The sequence below is a fragment of the Elephas maximus genome, chromosome 2 (genome assembly GCF_024166365.1).
Source record: "Elephas maximus indicus isolate mEleMax1 chromosome 2, mEleMax1 primary haplotype, whole genome shotgun sequence".
Classification (NCBI taxonomy): domain Eukaryota; kingdom Metazoa; phylum Chordata; class Mammalia; order Proboscidea; family Elephantidae; genus Elephas; species Elephas maximus.
Window position 1 is genome coordinate 65,382,188 of NC_064820.1, and position 17,272 is coordinate 65,399,459.

A 17,272-nucleotide genomic window follows, 5' to 3' on the forward strand; every position below is an offset into this window, starting at 1 on the left:
CTCCTGTGTGGAAGGCGAGAGTTCTACGCCAAACCTGTCCCTGTGGAAAAGGGACATGAGAAACTTCGTATTTTCTATGCGGAAGGGAAAGGGATAAATTGCAGCATGATTTAAATCTAATAAATGTAAATGTGTGTGTGTGTATATATGTATACAAAAGTATTTGTGTATTTATAATCTACACATTGATAAAAAACTGAAAGGTAATATAATAAGCAGTTAATAGGGTTTTTTGATGAGGTTTTAAATTATTTTCTTTTCCTGTATTTTCCAGATTTTCTTCAGTGAACTTATACCACATTTATATATAGGATTTTATGTTGAATGATTGTTAGTATTGTTGTGTTAAATGATTTAATATGTGTTTTCTACATTCAGAAAATACCCTAATAAAAGGCACCTGTTTTTTTGCGGAGAAATAGTTGACTTCTAATCTTCTTAGATATGACAGTAACTTTGCCGTTGGCTTACCAGTTACCAGTTGTTGTTGCGTCAGTTTCGACTCATGGTAACCCCGTGTGTGTCAGAGTAGACCTGCGCTCCATGGGGTTTTTAGTGACTGATTTGTCTAAAATTACCAGGCTTTTCTTCAGAACGCCTCTGGCTAGACTAGAACCTCCAGCCTTTCAGTTAGCAGCTTAGTGCATTAACCTTTGGCACCACCTAGGGACTCCTTAGCCTTTGTATGTTACTGACTGAAATATGGCAGGTTTATATATGTAGCATTTGTAATGTCGTAGAATCTGGCAACATGGTGCTTAGCTGGGTAAGTAACCAAGGTCTGGGGTCGGAAGACATGTGTTCAAGTTCTAACTCCTGTTTGTTATACTGTGTGACCTGAAGTGAATATCTTAAGTTCTCTTAAGCCTCAATCTCTTTAGAAAATGGAGTGATAATAGTATCTCATGGAGTTGTAAAGGATGAATGAAATTGCCCATAAAAAAGTTAAAACTTAATTCAGTGGCCACATGATAAACATTCCATAAGTATTAGCTTTTTTTTTTTTTTTCCTTCTGGTCACTCCTGGAATTCTCACACCACTATCCTCTTCCTTCAAACCTGAGATTGTTGTATACAGGATTTTAAGAAATGAAGGGTAAATATAACTCAAGCAAGACATTGATACTCTTTAGCCATCCCCCAGCCACAGGATTCCTTACTGCTTATGCTGGTCCTTAATGCCCTGTGTCACCATATTATTGCCACGCCTGTCTCTATGGACCAGTATAGTCTGCAAATGTGGTTTCTGCAAAATGGCTTCAGGTGATACAAACTCAACCCTTTAAAACTTTTTAGGTATATATCTATTTTAATGTATGTTTGAATAAAAACACAACTAGTACGTTAAGTCAATGATCTAATGGTATTCTTTTAGAGTAAAGTAAAAGTGAATATTGAAGAAAAAAGCAAGAAAAATATTCAGGCTAGAATATTAGGTGCAGATATGGCAAAAATTGCAAAGGTGATACTTGAATGAATAAATTTAGCACTCTGCTGTAGATCTTCCTTCCCATGTCAGTGCCCGGGGTCCCCATATTCACCCCAAACCTCTTTAATCTACCCCATTCCTGGGAATTTCACCTTTTTTTCTTTACTTTTTTAAATTTTTACTAAATGGGTTTCATATTTTTCTAAACAAAACCAAAAAAAATAAAAAACCAAACCCAGCGCTGTCGAGTCAATTCTGACTCATAGCGACCCTATAGGACAGAGTAGAACTGCCCTGTAGAGTTTGCAAGGAGCGCCTGGCAGATTTGAATTGCTGACCCTTTGGTTAGCAGCCGTAGCACTTAACCACTACGCTACCAGGGTTTCCTTTCTAAACAAAGAAACAGGGAATCTGTCTTCCTAAGGTAATGAACTCAACAGCAGCTAGTTAAAAAAAAATTTTTTTTAAGCTTGAAAAACACGCTTATTTCTACAATCTTTAAATCCATGTAGTGTTGGCTGTTATGATCTTCCTGAATTCAAAATTTTGTTTTCGCTATTTTGATTAAATCTAATTAAAAAAAAAAAAAATTTTTTTTTTTAATATTATTTAACATTACATGAAACAACTGTGCATTGTTGTAGTCAATAATATTCATTGAATATCAAGGTCAATTGTTTATTGCTGCACTGTTGTTGTTGTTATGTGCTGTAGAGTCTATCCAGCTCATAGCAACCCTGTTTACAACAGAACAAAACACTGCCCAGTCCTGCACCATCTTCACAATCGTTGCTGCGTTTCAGCCCACTGTTGCAGCTACTGTGTCAGTCCGTCTCATCCTGGGTCTTCCCCCTTTTTGCTGACCGTCTACTTTACCAAGCATGATGTCCTTCTCCATGGATTGATCTGTCCTGATAACATGTCCAAAGTACGTGAGACAAAGTCTCACCATCCTCACTTCCAAGGAGTGCTCTGGCTGTACTTCTTCCAAGATGGACTTGTTTGTTCTTCTGGAAGTCTGATTAATACATTCAATATTAATCACCAGTGTCATAATTCAAAGGCATCAATTCTTCTTCGATCTTTCTTCTTCATTGTCCAGCATTTCTAATGCATATGAGGTGATTGAAAATACCATGGCTTCTGTCAGGTACCCCTTAGTCCTCAAAGTGACATCTTTGTTTTTTTAAGACTTTAAAGACGTGTTTTGCAGCGAATTTGCCCAACGCGATACGTCCTTTGATGTCTTGACTGCTGCTTCCACTGGAAATTCCAGAACACTTAATTTTGCTCTTAAGGAACCTATACATAGACAAAGAGGCAGTCTTTTGAACAGAACAGGGGAATACTGTGTGGTTTAAAATCAGGAAAGGTGTGAGTCAGGGTTCTATCCTTTCATCATACTTAGTCTGTACACTGAACAAATAATCTGAGAAGCCGTACTATATGAACAAGAATGGGCATCAGGATTGGAGGAAGATTTATTAACCTGTGATATTCAGATGACACAACCTTGCTTGCTGAAAATGAAGAGGACTTGAAACACTGATGAAGATTAAAGACCATAGCCTTCGGTATGGATGACACCTCAACAATATGAAAACCTTCACAACGGGACCAACAAGCAGCATCATGATAAACGGAGAAAGTATTGCAGTTGTCAAGAATTTTATTTTACTTGGATCCACAGTCAACACCCATGGAAGCACCAGTCAAGAAATCAAGACACATTGCATTGAGCAAATCAGCTGCAAGAAATCTCTTTAAAGTGTTAAAAAACAAAGGTCACTTTGAAGACTAAGGTGCACCTGACCCAAGCCATGGTGTTTTCAGTTACCTCCTATGCATGCAAAAGCTGGACAATGAATAAGGAAGAGCGAAGAAGAACTGACTTCTTTTAGTTATGATGTCAGCAAAGAATACTGAATATACCATGGACTGCCAGAAGAACAAACAAGTCTGTCTTGGAAGAAATACAGCCAGAATACTCATTGGAAGGGAGGATGGCAAGACTTTGTCTCACACACCAGGAGGGACCATTCCCTGTAAAGGACATTACGCTTGGTAAAGTAGAGGGTCAGGAAGAAAGAAGACTGTCAGTGAGATGGATTGACATAATGGCAGCAACAGTGGGCTTAAACATAGCAAAGATTGTGAGAATAGCTCAGGACTGGGCAGTGTTGTTCTGTTGTACATAGGGTCACTATAGTCAGAACTGACTTGATGGCATCTAACAACATAACAGGAAGCTTCCATGGATGTTGATTATGGATCGAAATAAAATAAAATCCTTGGCAACTTCAGTCTTTTCTCCATTTATCGTGATGTTGCTTATTGGTCCAGTTGGGAGGATTTTTGTTTTCTTTATGTTGAGGTATAATCCATACCGAAGGCTCTAGTCTTTGATCTTCATCAGTAAGTGCTTCAAGTCCTCTTTTTCATTAAGCAAGGTTGTGTCATCTGCATAACTCAGGTTGTTAATGAGTCTTCCACCGATCATGATGCTCCATTCTTGTTCGTATAATCCAACTTCTCACATTATTTGCTCAGCATACAGATTGAATAAGTATGGTGAAAGAATAGAACCCCGACTCACACCTTTTCTGATTTTAAACCATGTAATAGCGCCTTGTTCTGTTTGAATAACTGCCTCTTTGTCTATCTCTGGGTTCCTCATGAGCATAATTAAGTGTTCTGGAATTCTATTCTTTGCAATGTTATCTATAATCTATTATGATCCACAGAATTGAATGCCTTTGCATAGTCAATAAAACACAGGTAGGCAGTTTTCTGGTATTCTCAGCTTTCAGCCAAGATCTGTCTGACATCAGCAATAATATCCCCCCTTTCACATCCCCTTCTGAATCTGTCTTAAACTTCTGATATAGTTCCTGTTGCTGTACTGCTGGAGCCATTTTTGAATTATCTTCAGCACAGTTTTACTTGTGTGGGATATTAATGATATTGTTGATGATTTCCACATTCTGTTGGATCACTTTTCATTGGAATGGTCACAAATACAGGTATCTTCCAGTTGGTTGGACAGGTAGTTGTCTTCCAAATTTTCTTGATGTAGACAAGTAAGCACCTCCAGTGCTGCATCTATTTATTGAAACATCTCAATTGGTAATTTGTCAATTTCTGGATCCTTGTTTTTTGCCAATGCCTCCAGTGCAGCTTGGACTTCTTCCTTCAGTACCATCAGTCCTTGGCCATATACTACCTGCTGAAATGGTTGAATGTCAACCAATTCTTTTTGGTACAGTGACTCTATGTATCCCTTCTATCTTCTTTTGATGCTTCCTGCATTGTTCAATATTTGCCCATAGAATCCTTCAGTATTACAACTCGAGGCCTGAATTTTTTCTTCAGTTCTTTCAGCTTGAGAAATGCCAAATGAGTTCCCCTCCCTTTTGGTTTTCTAACTCCAGGTCTTTGCACATTTCATCGTAATATGTTACTTTGCCTTCTCAAGCCACCCTTTGAAATCTTCTGTTCAGCTCTTTTACTTCATCATTTCTTCTATTCACTTTAGCTACTGTGCATTCAAGAGCAAATTTCAGAGTCTTTTCTGACATTCACTTTGGTCTTTTCTTTCTTTCCTGTCTTTATAATGACCTTTTGCTTTCTCCATCTATGATACTCTTTTTTTTTTTTAATAATTTTTATTGTGCTTTAAGTGAAAGTTTACAAATCAAGTCAGTCTGTCACATATAAGCTTATATACACCTTACTCCATACTCCCACTTACTCTCCCCCTAATGAGTCAGCCCGCTCCCTCCTTCCAGTCTCTCCTTTCGTGACGATTTTGCCAGTTTCTAACCCTCTCTACCCTCCTATCTCCCCTCCAGACAGGAGATGCCAACACAGTCTCAAGTGTCCACCTGATACAAGTAGCTCACTCTTCATCAGCATCTCTCTCCGACCCATTGTCCAGTCCCTTCCGTATCTGATGAGTTGTCTTCGGAAATGGTTCCTGTCCTGGGCCAACAGAAGGTTTGGGGACCATGACCTCCGGGACTCTTCTAGTCTGTCAGACCATTAAGTCTGGTCTTTTTATGAGAATTTGGGGTCTGCATCCCATTGCTCAGGGGTTCTCTGTTGTGCTCCCTGTCAGGGCAGTCATCATTTGTGGCCGGGCACCATCTAGTTCTTCTGGTCTCAGGATGATGTAAGTCTCTGGTTCATGTGGCCCTTTCTGTCTCTTGGGCTCATAGTTATCGTGTGACCTTGGTATTCTTCATTCCCCTTTGATCTAGGTGGGTTGAGACCAATTGATGCATCTTAGATGGCCGCTTGTTAGCATTTAAACCCCCATACGCCACACTTCAAAGTGGGATGCAGAATGTTTTCTTAATAGAATTTATTTTGCCAATTGATGGTGGCTTAAGGGGACTTCAAAGTCCCCAAACCCCCGCCCTTGCTCCTCTGACCTTTGAAACATTCAGTTTATCCCGGAAACTTCTTTGCTTTTGGTCCAGTCCAGTTGAGCTGACCTTTCGTGTATTGAGTATTGTCCTTCCCTTCACCTAAAGTAGTTCTTATCTACTAACTAATCGGTAAATAACCCTCTCCCGCCCTCCTCCCTCCCCTCCTCGTAACCACAAAAGTATGTGTTCTTCTCAGTTTATACTATTTCTCAAGATCTTATAATAGTGGTCTTATACAATATTTGTCCTTTTGCCTCTGACTGATTTTGCTCAGCATAATGCCTTCCAGGTTCCTCCATGTTATGAAATGTTTCAAAGATTCATCACTGTTCTTTATTGATGCGTAGTATTCCATTGTGTGAGTATACCACAATTTATTTAACCGTTCATCCATTGATGGACACCTTGGTTGCTTCCAGCTTTTTGCTATTGTAAACAGAGCTGCAATAAACATGGGCGTGCATATATCTGTTCGTGTAAAGGCCCTTATTTCTCTAGGGTATATTCCAAGGAGTGGGATTTCTGGGTTGTATGGTAGTTCTATTTCTAACTTTTTAAGAAAACGCCAGATAGATTTCCAAAGTGGTTGTACCATTTTACATTCCCACCAGCAGTATATACGAGTTCCAATCTCTCTGCAGCCTCTCCAACATTTATTATTTTGTGTTTTTTGAATTAATGCCAGCCTTGTTGGAGTGAGATGGAATCTCATCGTAGTTTTAATTTGCATTTCTGTAATGGCTAATGATTGAGAGCATTTTCTCATGTATCTGTTAGCTGCCTGAATATCTTCTTTAGTGAAGTGCATGTTCATATCCTTTGCCCACTTTTTGATTGGGTTGTTTGTCTTTTTGTGGTTGAGTTTTAACAGAATCATCATCTATGATATTCTTTATGTCATCCCAGAAATCGTCTGGTCTTCGGTCATTAATTTTCAATGCGTCAGATCTGTTCTTGAGATGGTCTCCAAAGTCAGGTGGGTTATACTCAAGGTCCCCCCATGCGTCTGTCAGTTTGTCTTACTGTGGGGGCTTGTATGTTGCTGTGATGCTGGAAGCTATGCCACTGGTATTCAAATGCCAGCAGGTGGACAGGTTTCAGCAGAGCTTCCAGACTAAGACAGACTAGGAAGAAGGACCTGGCAGTCTACTTCTGAAAAGAATTAGCCAGTGAAAACTTTATGAATAGCAGCAGAATGTTGTCTGCTATAGTGCCAAAAGATGAGCCCCCCAGGTTGGAAGGGACTCAAAATATGACTAGGGAAGAGCTGCTTCCTCAAAGTGAGTCGACCTTAATGATGTGGATGGAGTCAAGCTTTCAGGACCTTCATTTGCTGATGTGGCACGACTCAAAATGAGAAGAAATAGCTGCAAACATCCATTAATAATCAGAACCTGGAATGTACGAAGTATGAATCTAGGAAAATTGGAAGTCATCAAAAATGAAAGGAAACGTATAAAGATTGATAGCCTAGGCATTACTGAGCTGAAATGGACTGATATCGGTCATTTTGAATCAGACAATCATATGGTCTACTATGCTGGGAATGACAACTTGAAGAGCAGTGGTGTGGCATTCATCGTCCAAAAGAACATTTCAAGATCTATCTGGAAGTATAATGTTGTCAGAAATAGGATAATATCCATACACCTACAAGGAAGATCAGTTAATACAACTCTATTCAAATTTATGCACAAACCACTAAGCCCAAAGGTGAAGAAACTGAAGATTTTTACCAACTTCTGCAGTCTGAAATTGATTGAACATGCAGTCAGGAGGCACTGATAATTACTGGTGATTGGAATGTGAAAGTTGGACACAAGGAAGAAGGATCGGTACTTAGAAAATATGGTCTTGGTGATATAAACGATGCCAGATCAAGATCAAGAGGCAGTTGTTCGGACAGAACAAGGGGATAGTGATTGGCTTAGAGTCAGGAAAGGTGTGTGTCAGGGTTGTATCATTTCACCATACCTATTCAATCTGTATGCTGAACAAATATAATCCAAGAAGCTGGACTATATGAAGAAGAATGAGGCATCAGGATTGGAGGAAGACTCATTAACAACCTGCGTTATGCAGATGACCCAGCCTTGCTTGCTGAAAGTGAAGAGGACTTGAAGCACTTACTAATGAAGATCAAAGACCACAGCCTTCAGTACGGATTGTACCTCAACATAAAGAAAACACAAATCCTCACGTCTTGACCAGTAAGCAACATCATGATAAATGGAGAAAAGATTGAAGTTGTCAAGGATTTCATTTTACTTGGGTCCACAATCAACAGCCGTGGAAGCAGCAGTCAAGAAATCAAAAGACACATTGCATTGGGTAAATCTGCTGCAAAGGACCTCTTTAAAGTGTTGAAAAGCAAAGATGTCACCTTGAAGACTAAGGTGCGCCTGACCCAAGCCATGGTATTTTCAATTGCATCATATGCATGTGAAAGCTGGACAATTAATAAGGAAGACTGAAGAGGAATTGATGCTTTGGAATTGTGGCATTGGTGAAGAATATTGAATATACCATGGACTGCCATAAGAACGAATAAATCTGTCTCGGAAAGAAGTGCAACCAGAATCCTCCTCAGAAGCAAGGATGGCAAGACTGCGTCTTACATACTTTGAGCAAGTTGCCAGGAGGGATCAGTCCCTGGAGAAGGACATCATGCTTGGCAAAGTACAGGGTCAGTGGAAAAGAGGAAGACCCTCAATGAGGTGGATTGACACAGTGGCTGCATCAGTGAACTCAAGCATAACAAAGATTGTAAGGGTGGCGCAGGACCAGGCAGTGTTTCGTTCTGTTGTGCATAGGGTCGCTATGAGTCGGAACTGACTCGACGGCACCTAATAACAACAACAGCAGATTGCATGATTGAATTTTTCGAGACCAGTGCCTTCTTCATTGCAAATACTTCTTTTTGACAACATAAATAGCAACTATACACATGGCCCTCATCAGATGAGATACACAGGAATCAAATCAACTACATCTGTGGAAAGAGACTCAATATCATCAGTCACAACAAGGCCAGGACTGGACTGTGGATCAGACGATCAATTACTCAAATATAGGTTCAAATTGAAACTGAAGAAAATTAGAATAAGTAGACAAGAGCCAAAGTAGGACCTTGAGTATATCCCATCTGAATTTAGAGACCATCTCAAGAATAGATTTGATTCATTGAACACTAATGACCGAACACCAGACCAGTTGTGAAATGACATCCAGGACATCATACATGAAGAAAGCAAGAGGTCATTAAGAGACAGGAGAGAAAGAAGAGACCTAAATGGATGTCAGAAGAGACTCTGAAACTTGCTCTTGAATATCAAGTAGCTAAAGCCAAAGGAAAAAATGATGAAGTAAAAGAGCTGAACAGAAGATTTCAAAGGGTGGCTCGAGAAGACAAAGTATTACGATGATATTTGCAGAGACGTGGAGATCGAAAGCCAAAAGGGAAGAATACACTCAGCATTTCTCAAGCTGAAAGAACTGAAGAAAAACTTCAGGCCATGAGCTGCAATACTGAAGGATTCTATGTGGAAAATATTAAATGATGCAGCAAGCATTAAAAGAAGATGGATAGAATACACAGTCACTTTACTAAAAAGAATTGGTTGACAGTCAACCATTTAAGATGTAACATGATCAGGAACCAGTGGTACTGAAGGAAGAAGTCCAAGCTGCACTGAAAGCATTGGCAAAAAACAAGGCTATGGGAATTGACAGAATACCAACTGAGATGTTTCAACAAACAGATGCAGTGCTGGAAGTGCTCACTTGTCTATGCCAAGAAATTTGGAAGTCAGCTACCTGACCAACCAAGAGGAAGAGATCCATATTTATGCCTACTCCCAAGAAGAGTGATCCAAGTGAATGGGGAAATTATTGAACAATATCATTAATATCACACGCAAGCAAAATTTTGCTGAAGATCATTCAAGAACGGTTGCAGCATTGTATTGACAGGGAACTGTGAGAAAGTCAAGCCAGGTTTAGAAGAGGACAAGGAACGAGGGGTATCATTGCTTATGTCAGATGGGTCCTGGCTGAAAGTGAGAATACCAGAAAGATGTTTACCTGTGTTTTATTGACTATGCTAAGGCATTCGACTGTGTGGATCATAACAAATTATGGATAACATAGTGGAGAGTGGGAATTCTGGAACACTTAATTGTGTTCATGAGGAACCTCTACATGGATCAAGAGGCAGTCATTCAAAGAGAACAGGGGGATACTGCATGGTTTAGAGTCAGGAAAGGCATGTGTCAGGGTAGTATCCTTTCATTAGACCTATTCAATCCGTATGCTGAGCAAATAATCTGAGAAGCTGGGCTATATGAAGAATAATGGTGCATCAGGTTTGAAGGAAGACTCATTAGCAACCTGCATTATGTAGATGATATAACCTTGCTTGCTGAAAGTGAAGAGGACTTGAAGCAGTTACTGATGAAGATCAAAGATGACAGCCTTCAGTATGGATTACACCTCAACCTAAAGAAAACAAAATCCTCACAACTGGGCCAAGAAGCAACATCATGATAAACAGAAAAGATTGGAGTTGTCAGGGATTTCATTTTACCTAGATCTACAATCAACACCCATGGAAGCAGCAGTCAAGAAATCAAAAGATGCATTGGATTGGGCAAATCAGCTGCAAAAGATCTCTTTAAAGTATTGGAAAGCAAGGATGTCACCTTGAGGACTAAGGTGAACCTGACTCAAGCCATGGTGTTTTCAATCGCCTCATATGCCTAGGAAAGCTGGACAGTGAATAAGGAAGACCAAAGAAGAACTGACACCTTTGAATTGTGGTATTGGAGAAAAATATTGAATATACCATGGACTGCCAAAAGAATGACCACATCTGACTTGGAGGAAGTACAGCCAGAATGTTCCTTAGAAGCAAGGATGGCTAGACTACATCTCACATGCTTTGGACATGTTATCAGGAGGGATCAGTCCCTGGAGAAAGACATCCTGCTTGGTAAAGTAGAGGGTTGGTGAAAAAGAGGAAGACCTTTAATGAGATGGATTGACACAGTGGCTGCAACAGTGGGTTCAAGCATAGCAACAGTTGTGAGGATGGCACAGGACCACGAAGTATTTCATTCTGTTTTGCATAGGATCGCTATGAGTCAGAACTGACTCGACAAAACCTAACAACAACAGCAACATACTCAAGGTCGTATTTTGGTTCTCGTTAGCTTATTTTAATTTTCTTCAGATTGAAGTTAAACTTGCATATAAACAGTTGATGGTCTGTTCTGAAGTCGGCCCCTGGCCTTGTTCTGATGATGACATTGACATTCTGATGATATTCTATCTTCTCTTGTTCCACAGATCTAGTCAATTTGATTCCTGTGTTTTCCATCTGTTATGTCTATGTGTATAGTCACAGTTTATGTTGTTGAAAAAAGGTAATTGCAATGAAGAAGTCAATGGTTGTGCAAAATTCTAACATGCGACCTCCAGCATCGTTTCTATCACCAAGGCCATATTTTCCAACTATCAATTCTTTGTTTCCAGCTTTTGCGTTCCAATCACCAATAATTATCAATTTATCTTGTTTGCATGTTTGATTAATTTCAGACTGCAGAAGTTGGTAATAATCTTCAGTATCCTCACCTTTAGCATTAGTGGTTGGTGCATAAATTTCAATAACAGTCATATTAACTGATCTTCCGTGTAGGTGTATGGATGTCATCCTAACACTGACAGCATTGTACTTCAGGATAGGTCCTGAAATGTTCTTTCCAATGATGTATGCGACACTATTCCTCTTCAATTTGTATTTCCTGGCATAGTAGACAATATGATTTTCTGATTCCAAATGGCCAATATCAGTCCGTTTCAGCTCACTAATGCCTAGGTTATCAATCTTTATATGTTCAAGTTCATTTTTGACAACTTCCAATTTTCCTTGACTCTTACTTCATACATTCTACATTCTGATTATTGATGGATGTTTGCAGGTATTTCTTCTCATTTTGAGTCATGCCACATTAGCAAATGAAGGTCCCCAAAACTTGACTCCATCCACATCATTAAAGATGGCTCCACTTTGAGGAGGCAGCTCTTCCCCAGTCGTATTTTGACTGCCTTCCAACCTGAAGGGCTCATGTTCCAGCAGTGTATCTGACAGTGTTCTGCTGCTATTCATAATGTTTTCACTGGCCAATTTTTTCAGAAGTAAACTGCCAGGTCCTTCTCCTTAGTCTGTCTTAGCCTTGAAGCTCAGCTGAAACTTGTCCACCTTGGGTGACCCTGCTGGTATTTGAAATATCAGTGGCATAGCTTCCATTATCACAGCAACATGCAAGCCACCACAGTATGACATACTGATAGCCACGTGGTGGATTGTTGCACTAGGACTTATAAACCTATACATATATTAGGTTAAATATTTTTATTATTAAGTTAATTTTAATATGTAAATTTGTCCCTAAAATTATGACAGTTGATCAAGTACTTAAATTTGCTCTATTCATTAGGATAGAGATTTCTTTGCCATGATAAGTAGGGCTGTCATTATGAATATTGCATGAAAGCATATTGGTACAAGTAAGTATACAGTTTGTGCATAATTTCCTACTCAGTGAGTAGCATAACCTTCATTCCCAATTCATAAAAATTGTTCAGGTAGGATTTTTTCCAATAGATGGAGTAGTTTTAAAGCAATTTATTTGGGGGAGGAGGGGAACACAAGACCTTGTATCTGATTACACAGAATTTATTCAGTGAAATAATGCTTTATATTTCTTAAAGATGTGTACATGGTTTTTCTAAATACATCTTTGATGTCACTTGTGTTTATTCAACAATTATCAAGGAATTGCTTTAATTGGTTCATGAATTATTTTCCTGTCCTCCTAAATATGCACAAATGTGTTTGACTTTTTATTTTTAAAAATTTTGGAAGATCTTTAATGAAGTTTATAGACCTGAGGATAGGAATAGAAAGTTAATTTTTGTGTCACAGATATCTGTAATATATATGCATTTAGTTGTGCTACTGAGAATGGTAAACCCCTCTATCCTCTTCCCAGGTGCTAAATTTTATTGATGTATATTTAAAAGCTTATAGACCACACACATACTTCAAAATTCATCTGTTGACATTTTGTATTTTAAACAATAATTTTCCTTTCTGTAATTGTTAATGCTAAAAGGTCATACATCTGTACGTCTTGGTGTTTAGAAAAGAACTATACAAAAATGTAGGTATTTTGATTGTTTGAAATATTTTGAAAATTTACTTGTAAACATACTTTTGTTGTTGTTGTTAGTTTCTGTCAAGTTGTCTCCAACTCAAGAAGACCCCATGTACATCTGAACAAAATGTGCGGATGGCCCCATACCATCCTCACGATGGTTGGCTCGCTCAAGTCCATTGCTTTGACCACTGTGCACAGCCTTCCATCCTAGGATACTCATTGGTCAGCACCGTATTAGACAAAATATTCTTCTGTAAGGTTTCATTGTTAATTTTTGAAAGTAGATAGCTAGGTCTTTCTTCCTAGCCTGTCTTAGTCTGGAAGTTCTGCTGAAACCTGTCCGCACCATGGGTGACTTTGCTGGTATTTGAAATATTGGTGGTATAGCTTCCAGCATCATAGCGAAATGCAAACCACCACAGTACAACAACCTAGAAGTGATGGAAGTGTACTTTAGTATGTATGTTTGGTATATGCTCAATTTATGGTGACTCTTGTTATTATGATATATTTATATATGTGGCCATAAACAGCGTTTTAGTAAAAAATACATGTATATGTATTGAGTCTTTGCTAAGAGAGAAATGCAGCTGTCATTGTTACAGGCTCCTTTTACCCTGACCTTTGTCCTGACAACTTAGCAATTTGTCTTACCATAAATTCAGTGGGTAAGATAAGTGAAAGGGAGTTCTACTATAAAACTTGGGGAACTTCTCTGTTAGGATTAAACCAGTCTGATTAAATGAATCCATAATGAAATGCAGAACTTCCCTGACCCTATAACCCTATAACCAATAAGGGTTATTAGTCCTTAGTGGCTTGTCTATAACATCCCAGCCTTTCACTTACTATCACTAAGGCAGAGAAGATAAAACCAGCCATTCAGTCTTCCCAGCTGCCCTTTTGTGCCTTCCTTTTTCCTGCACAGTCACTCCCAGGAGTTTCCTTATTAGCACAAAGGAATTTTCAGTTAGTAGAATTCAGGCAGTGCAAGGGAAAGATTTGCAGGCAACAGGTCAGTTTCTTTAATTATGTCACCTAGCCTATTTAGCATAGTGCAAGGGTCGCTATAAGTTGGAATCAACTCTATAGCACACAACAACAATAAGGTTGGCCTAAGGAGCCCCAGTGCAATGGTTAAGTGCCTGGCTGCTAACTGAAAGGTTGTTGGCTAGAACCCCCCAGCGGCTCCCCAGCAGAAAAGATCTGGCTATCTGCTCCCGTAAAGATTACAGCCTAGAAAACCCTGTGGGACAGCTCTGCTCTGTCACATGGGGTTGCTATGAGTCAGAATTGACTTGGCAGCACCCAACAACAACAACACAAGATTGTCCTAGGAGGAAGAAAAAGGAGTATTTTGTAAGGGCCAGATTTCTCCTCGACAGGGCTGATCACGATTCAGCCTTGGTGCTCCCCTCATTGTTACCCACCAATGTCTTCCCTGTCTCAGCTGGCATTGTCCAGAGTTGGCAGGCATGCTTGTTAACTAGCGAGAAGTAGAAAGCGTACCTGCTTTTCTCAGGCTCAAAGCTCAATGGCAGAATCACATGTTTTGAAGCTGCCGTTTTGACAAAGCTGTTTTGAAGAATATAATCAAAATTTTCTAAAAACAGAAGAAAATATCAAATAGTTTTTTGCCTTCTTTATGAGCTTACACCGTAGGGTTGCTATGAGTTGGAATCAACTCAACAGCAGTGGGTTTTTTTTTTTTTTTTTTTTTGGTATAAACCCACTGCCATCAAGTCGATTCCGACTCATAGCAACCCTATAGGACAAACTAGAACTGCTCCATCAGGTTTCCAAGTTGCAACTGGTAGATTGGAGCTGCTGGCCTTTTGGTTGGCAGCTGTAGCTCACTGTAGTTCTCAGTAGGACAGAGTAGAACTGCCCCATAGAGTTTCCGAGGTGCGCCTGGTGGATTCAAACTGCCGTCCTCTTGGTTAGCAGCTGTAGCACTTAACCACTACGCCACAAGGGTTTCCTTTTTTGTTATAGGAACTTAAAAATATACACTAATTAACATTTTATTATTGAGAAATGTAGGCATTCTCATAGCATCCCTGATCCCTCTCTTTTTCCTTACTGATCTCTCTGCTTTCATGTTTTCTACATTGTCACCATCCATTCCTGATGATGATCCCTCACCTGAAGCCCCACACCTGAGGCACACTGGCTTTTTCCCTCTTCATTCAGATTTCCTTGAGAGATTATGACTTAGATGGACGGCAGGATGCAACACAATGCTTAGGTCCCTTGTGTTTGCCAAAGTACTGTAAGAGTAGGGGAGTGCCATGATCTTCTGGCCCACTGCATACTCAGTAGGGGCTGTGAGTAGCAGTTCCCTCAGGCAGTACCAGTAGCCTTGGGCACCTCTAATATATACTTGTAAAGAGCCCTGGTAGTGTAACCGTTAAGCACTCGGCTGCTAACTGAAAGGGTGGTGGTTCAAACCCACCCCAGCAACTCCGCTGGAGAAAGACCTAGAGATCTTCTTCCGTAGAGATTATAGCCTAAAAAAACCCTGTGAAGCAGTTCTACTCCGCCACATGAGGCCGCTATGAGTCAAAACTGACTTGACAGCACCTAACAGCAACAACAATGTTGTTTGAAGGGATTGAATCCTCTGTTGATTATTAAAGTGATTTTTATTAGCCATTAGTGCCCAACAGGATTAATTGTTTGCTCATTTGGCATCCTGTGTTTATTGAACATACCCATACCTGTTGCCGTTGAGTCGATTATGAGTCATAGTGACCCTATAGGATGGAGGAGAACTGCTCCATCGGGTTTCCAAGTTGCAGCTGGTGGATTGGAGCTGCTGACCTTTTGGTTAGCAGCTGTAGCTCACTTAGTTCTTAACCACTTCACCACCAGGATTTAGTCTACCAAAATTAATTTTGCATACTGTGGTAGGAAATATAAAAATTTTGCAATAGTTTAGAAATTGCATCTTCTAATATACCTAATTCTAAAAGGCACCTGTTCTTTTCCTGTTAATGTAATTCTTTTACCATGCATGGAGGTGTGCAACATCAAAGGATAAGGTGTTACTTGCAGCAACTATTGTATTGTGGGTTCATTTAAAAGTTTATTAATTATTTTTGTCTTATAGGACAGACTATTCGAGAGAAAAGAATTGTAGAAGCAGCACAGAAAAAAGAAGTAGACTATGAAACAGGGGATATCCCAGCAGAGTGGGAAGGTAAGTTTCTGCTTTTAGTGGAATCTTCTGAGAGGCCAATTGTTTAATGATATACAAGTTCAGTAAGAGCATATGTAATTACATGCTTATTCTCTTTTCAAAAACTTTTTAAAAAACATGAATCCATGGAACTATTTTTTGAGACATTACATTTCTTTGAAAATTGTGAAGGTACCAAATTTTAATCAGGGAAGCATGTAAAATTGAATTAGACATTAAAGAGGAGCCCTTATGGTGCAGTGGTTAAGCTCTTGGCTGCTAACCAAAAGGGCAGTTCAAACTCACCAGCCGCTCTTCGAGAGAAAGATGTGGCAATCTGCTTCCATAAAGATTTACAGCCTCGGAAACCCTATGGGATAGTTCTACTCTGTCCTTTAGGGTCACTCTGAGTGGGAATCAAATGGATGACAGTGGGTTTTATTAGGTGATAGCAGAGCTAGGACTAGGATGAGGTGAGTGAGGCACCTAGAACGTAAAATGTAAGGAGACAACTCACTTTCAGTTGCTGACACTGTGTTTGCACATATGAACTTGGGGAAGTAACTCATACCTCTCAGCCTCAGTTTTATCTTTTATTATTGTGCATAAAATACTTATTGGAGATACCATTTAGAATATCTTTTTTATTCCTAGTGACCCGTTAACTGACCCCTACATAGAGACAAGGATGAACACTTGATCCCTGTCTTGCTGTTGATTGTTGTTAGTTGCTGTCGAGTCAGTTCTGACTCATGGCGACCCCATGTGTGCAGAGTAGAACTGCACCATAGGGTTTTCAAGGCTGTGACCTTTCAGAAGCAGAAATCTAGGCCTGTTTTTCGAGTGGCCTCTTTTGGCTGCAAGCCTTTCGGCTAGTAATCACTTAACCATTTGAGCCCCCTAGAGACTCTAGATGCCCATCTTAGGACTTTGAAATAAGATAGCAGATGGTAGGGACATAAAACAGCAGCAATTTTTCAGTGGATGGAACAGGAAGTGACGTTTCTGTATC

The 17,272-nt window shown here is 39.6% G+C and overlaps 1 protein-coding gene across 2 annotated transcripts in view; it reads left to right on the forward strand.

The window, feature by feature from the left end:
• Positions 1-17,272, forward strand: part of NDUFAF2 (NADH:ubiquinone oxidoreductase complex assembly factor 2) — a 229,676-nt gene that overhangs the window by 112,546 nt on the left and 99,858 nt on the right. For both annotated transcript variants that reach the window (XM_049857685.1, XM_049857695.1), the window contains exon 2: positions 16,192-16,281. In XM_049857685.1, coding sequence (XP_049713642.1) covers positions 16,192-16,281 — 90 coding nt within the window. The remainder of the gene's footprint in view (positions 1-16,191; positions 16,282-17,272) is intronic.